Source organism: Phaethon lepturus, unplaced genomic scaffold, assembly GCF_000687285.1.
Source record: "Phaethon lepturus isolate BGI_N335 unplaced genomic scaffold, ASM68728v1 scaffold2681, whole genome shotgun sequence".
NCBI lineage: Eukaryota > Metazoa > Chordata > Aves > Phaethontiformes > Phaethontidae > Phaethon > Phaethon lepturus.
In genome coordinates this window covers 142,089-146,373 of record NW_010515345.1, presented here as the reverse complement: position 1 = coordinate 146,373, position 4,285 = coordinate 142,089, and the positions used below count along the sequence as shown (strand labels likewise).

General features: G+C 45.5%; 1 protein-coding gene across 3 annotated transcripts in view; it reads left to right on the top strand.

Moving 5' to 3' along the window:
- The first annotated feature begins 4,010 nt into the window (after positions 1–4,010).
- The window catches only part of GRIA1 (glutamate receptor, ionotropic, AMPA 1), a 124,697-nt gene continuing 124,422 nt past the window's right edge, over positions 4,011–4,285 (top strand). For 2 of the 3 annotated variants that reach the window (XM_010295716.1, XM_010295715.1), the window contains exon 1: positions 4,011–4,261. In XM_010295716.1, coding sequence (XP_010294018.1) covers positions 4,180–4,261 — 82 coding nt within the window. In that variant the 5' untranslated portion in view covers positions 4,011–4,179. The remainder of the gene's footprint in view (positions 4,262–4,285) is intronic. The other variant, XM_010295717.1, reaches the window with a different exon arrangement.

Sequence of the window (4,285 nt, the reverse complement as noted above, 5' to 3'; positions counted from 1 at the left end):
CCAGGGGCCGGGCGGGTGTTTGCCGGGTGCGGGTGCCCGAGGGCTGTCTGCACACATGCCTCCTGGTGCGACGGTGCTGCAGGGAGCCGGCTCGCCCCTTTTCCTTTTTGACCACTTCCAAATATTCCTCATTTTTAATTTCCGGAGTCTGTCCTCTCGGCACCTACGGTTGTTCCTTGAGAGGTGCGTTATCCGAAATAACAAAACTGAGGTGAACAAGGCAGGGAGAGAAACGTATATGATTCCATTAACATTAATTTATGCCAAGGCTCTGCAAAACCCGTACGAGAGCCTGTGTTGTTTGGAGTTTATTTAAATTTATCACTGTAATTATATTTTGCTCTTTATCAAAAGCCTCATATAGAGATTGTCCAGCTAGAAAATAAAAGGCATTTCAGAAATAGCACTATTTCAATAGCCTCTTTAAAGACGTTCAGGAGCATCAGGTAAAACACAGTGGGCACTGGGGGAAATAATTCTGCTGGGAGGTCGGATGGTTGCCGAGTTCTGTTGATTTCCTCATTTTTCAAGGCTGGAGGCTTCTGCATGTGAATGAGTCCTTTGTTTTTCCAAGGCTTCTGGTACAGAAATATATCTGCTGCAACAACCACTTATTTCCTATCCTGGTAACAAAAGCTCTGATAGTGAAGGCAGACCATTCTGCTCACGTGTACAACTTAACGTCATGCAAGGCAGAGCAAAAAGGAAGGTGGCAGACAGCCTCCTCAGAGACAAAATCCTCTGGTGTCCAAAACCTTGGAGTAGAAATGGGTGAGAAGAAAGGTTCTCACCCGGTACAGCAAGGCCAGCTCCAGGCAGAGCACAACAGGAACAGTAGCTCTGATGTATTCATCTTCTTATTCTCATGTCTGGCAAAGATCTTAAGTGAACCAGCTACGCTTTTTAAAAATTCCTTTAGAGCCTTTCTTACGTTAAATTGGAAAGTGTTTTTTTTTTTAGACATGTGTTTACCTAATTCATTACACTCAGTTGCATGGATTAATCCTACAAGACCTTGTTAGATGCCTTTTGTTAACAACTGATGCCCGCCTGGCCCACCTATGTCTTACAAACCCTTTGAGACAAATACTGGTCTTCACAGCTCTATTCCCTGATATTTTTTTGTTTCCCCCTGATTAAGATGGCACTGTGCAATGTACATACATGCTGCATTGAATGACTCTCTTTGTTTTCTGAAATCTGAAAGGAGGAATAAGCTCTTTCAGTTGTTTTTAGAAATCTAGTTAATTCACTCGGGCTTTTCTGAAAGAACCATGTCTGATACATGGCACTGGCTGCTGGATTGTCCTGTCCTTCTGTTGTGACCACTCTTATGACATTGAGGAGTTTCATCAGGCTTAGTTTGATGAAAAAGTTACATTAGTTCAGCAAAAGTTCAGAAGCTGTATTGCTTTGATGTTGATTTAAAGAACTTTCAGTGCAGCCAGAGTTAATTCCTAACATCCTTGTACTAAAAATCTCTGAATAAAATGCTGTTATCTATAGGGAAAAAGGAAATGAGTACATTCTTAAAATAATGATCTTATTACTACTTACCTTGTTACACGGTGGTGAGGTTCTCCTTGTTAAGCCACCTGCACTTTGAGAGGTTTATAGACAAAAGCAGCATTATTAATTAATGTGACTGTGCAAGCTTTCTGTGAGCTATTACAATATTTTATTGTTATGGCTACTATTATTATTATCACATAGGCTATTTGGGAGTTCTGAAAATGTGTTAGCATCTTTCTGTTGTGCTGGTTACCCTTCAGTGCCTTTCTTCAGATTATAAATGCAGCTGTTTCTATTAAAATCTGGATGGAAAGCAAGAGCCCATAAAACCTATCAGCAGGTTATTTTAGCCTCAAATCAGCATTGCTTAAATTATACAAGGAGAGAGATGGAAGTCTGATGAAGGTGCTACCTATCAACAACAGATGTGGATTTGTTTTGCTTGAATATGACTGTGGGACGCTGGCGAGGTAGGGTAGGAGCATCCTTTGGCCGCCTGTAACAGATTCCTGAATGTCCGAACTATTGCTTTAATGAACCTGCAGTCTCTAGCACTGAAAGTCATCGCTCTGGTAAAGGGTGGCTTGGAAAAAAGGAATCCATCCTAGAAGGTTGCTTTATTGCTTGCCATAAGGAAGATGCAAGTCTTCTGGGCTCTTTTTTTTGTAGTGTAACTGTACATCTGTCCTTGTAAGAGGCCACAGAGTTGCAGGCATCAGTGCAATTCCTCTCTGATGCAAGGTGTTAGACTATGGTGCTGCAGACCCTATACCTACTCTGGCATTTATGTGGGTGTTTAAGCATTTTGTCAGCCCAGAAGTCATAGTGAAATCCAAAAAACCACCTAGGAAGAGGTAAAAGATTCCAAATGCTTATTTGCAGAGGTGAAATGAACGCCTGTAAAAGTCCATTGTCATTTACTCAGAGCCTGTGCCCATAGCTACATGAGAGATGATTTTCCAGTCATTCTTGCATTTGGCTGTGGAGATAGCGCATGACTCTGTATGATGGTGCTCTACCTGAGGACTCTGTCACAGCTGGCAGGAAGGGCTGTATGGGGAACCACACCTGGAGTAAGTCTCTTTCAGAGGAAGTAGAGGACCTGCCAACAAAAAGATGCTATTACCTCTGTTTTCAGGACTATTCTGTTGATAAAAGGCTTGAGGACATTAAGAGTAATGTTGTCTCTGCACCATAAAGTTATGTCATACCTGGGCCCTGTGGCCGACAGGGAATGTCTCTGTGCTACTGCATATTTTGTAGGCTTTGGTCGCATCCTATTTTGATTGTCCCACTCTGCAGAGTCCTCCTCTGTACAACTGTTCCTTACGTGGGAACAATTCCCAATCTTTGAACATTGGTCACCACTCTTCAATGCTCCTCATCTAAGCACATGCTTTTGGAGAAGGGGAGTGGGGACCAGGGCAAGGTATCTTACACCAAACCAGGACACAGGGTATCCGAGTCCTATGTCTAACTCTGCCACAAACATCCTTTTTTCTTTCTCTTTCCTCTCTGCTATTTACCCATTCTGTGTATTCAGGCTGCAGATGGTAAGGGCAGAATCTCTGTGCTTGGACAAGGGTATTCAGGTTCTGGCACAAGAGGCCCCAAGTTTGGTTTGGGACTTCATGTGTTTCAGAGAGGAATGGGTGAATTTTCTCTCCTTTCTGAGGTGGCTATGGCTCTGTGTGCACAGCAGTTCTTCCTCAAATATTTCTGAATTCCAAGTTGTGCCTACGAGCTGCTTTTCATCGTTGCTACTTTTATTGATTTTTTTTTTTTTTTTTTTGCTTTTGTTTTTGAGCAAAGCTGCTTATGGTCAGATAAGCTCCGACCTCACTAGGACTGCCACAGAACAGCTAATTTCAGAAGCCTGCCCTATCCGATGGTGCTGGCAAGCACAGATTCTTCCACATCAAGCGCAGGGGTGAAATGCCTCGTAGGTTAACAGTGGGCAGGAAAAATCAACAAAAAAGGCAATGGTAGGGGGTTCCTTTTTTCCTCCTTCTGGATCTCCGTTGTTTGTTGCTCTGAAATCCTTCCTCCAAGGCATGTTTGCAGGATACAACCCTCTTTGTTATCCCAGTGAGCTAGGCTGTAAAGACTGACCAGCTCAACCCCTGGACCCAGGAGTGAGAGCCCAGGCTGGGAAGCGATGGCTCACAGGCAGAGGAGTTTAAGCCCTTTCTCTAGAGGAGTTTGCCACCTACTGATTTGCAGGTTCCTTCTAGCTCGTGCCAAGAGAAGTTGAGGGGGGAAGCCAGGAATTTAGGGATAGGGAGGAACCGCCCTTCGAGACGCCAGCCAGGACCCCGGTGGGAATAGCCGGGGCGAGGAGGGGGGCTGCGGTACCCCGCTGTTGAGGTCCCACTGGGGGAAGGCGAATGAGCTGGGTGGAAGCGCCTGGCGTGTGCGTGTTGTGTGTGGCGGGGGAGGGATGTGGATGAGGAGCGGGCTCGCTCTCTTTCTCACGGGGCTCAGTTAATCCTGCTGCCAGGCGGTGTTAAGCAGCAGTCTCAGCGCTGGATTCCGAGCGAGGGAGACGCGCAACCCTGAAGGCGCAGCGGAGGGGAGGCGAGAGAGGCAGCTAAAGAGAGCAGAGCGGGGGAAAAATCAAATCTATGCTTGGAACTGGGCTTCTTTTTCGCCAATGCAAAAGGGAATATGCAGCACATTTTTGCCTTCTTCTGCACCGGTTTCCTAGGGGCGGTGTTAGGGGCCAATTTCCCCAACAATATCCAGATAGGTGAGTGCCGAGCTCGGGGCCGCT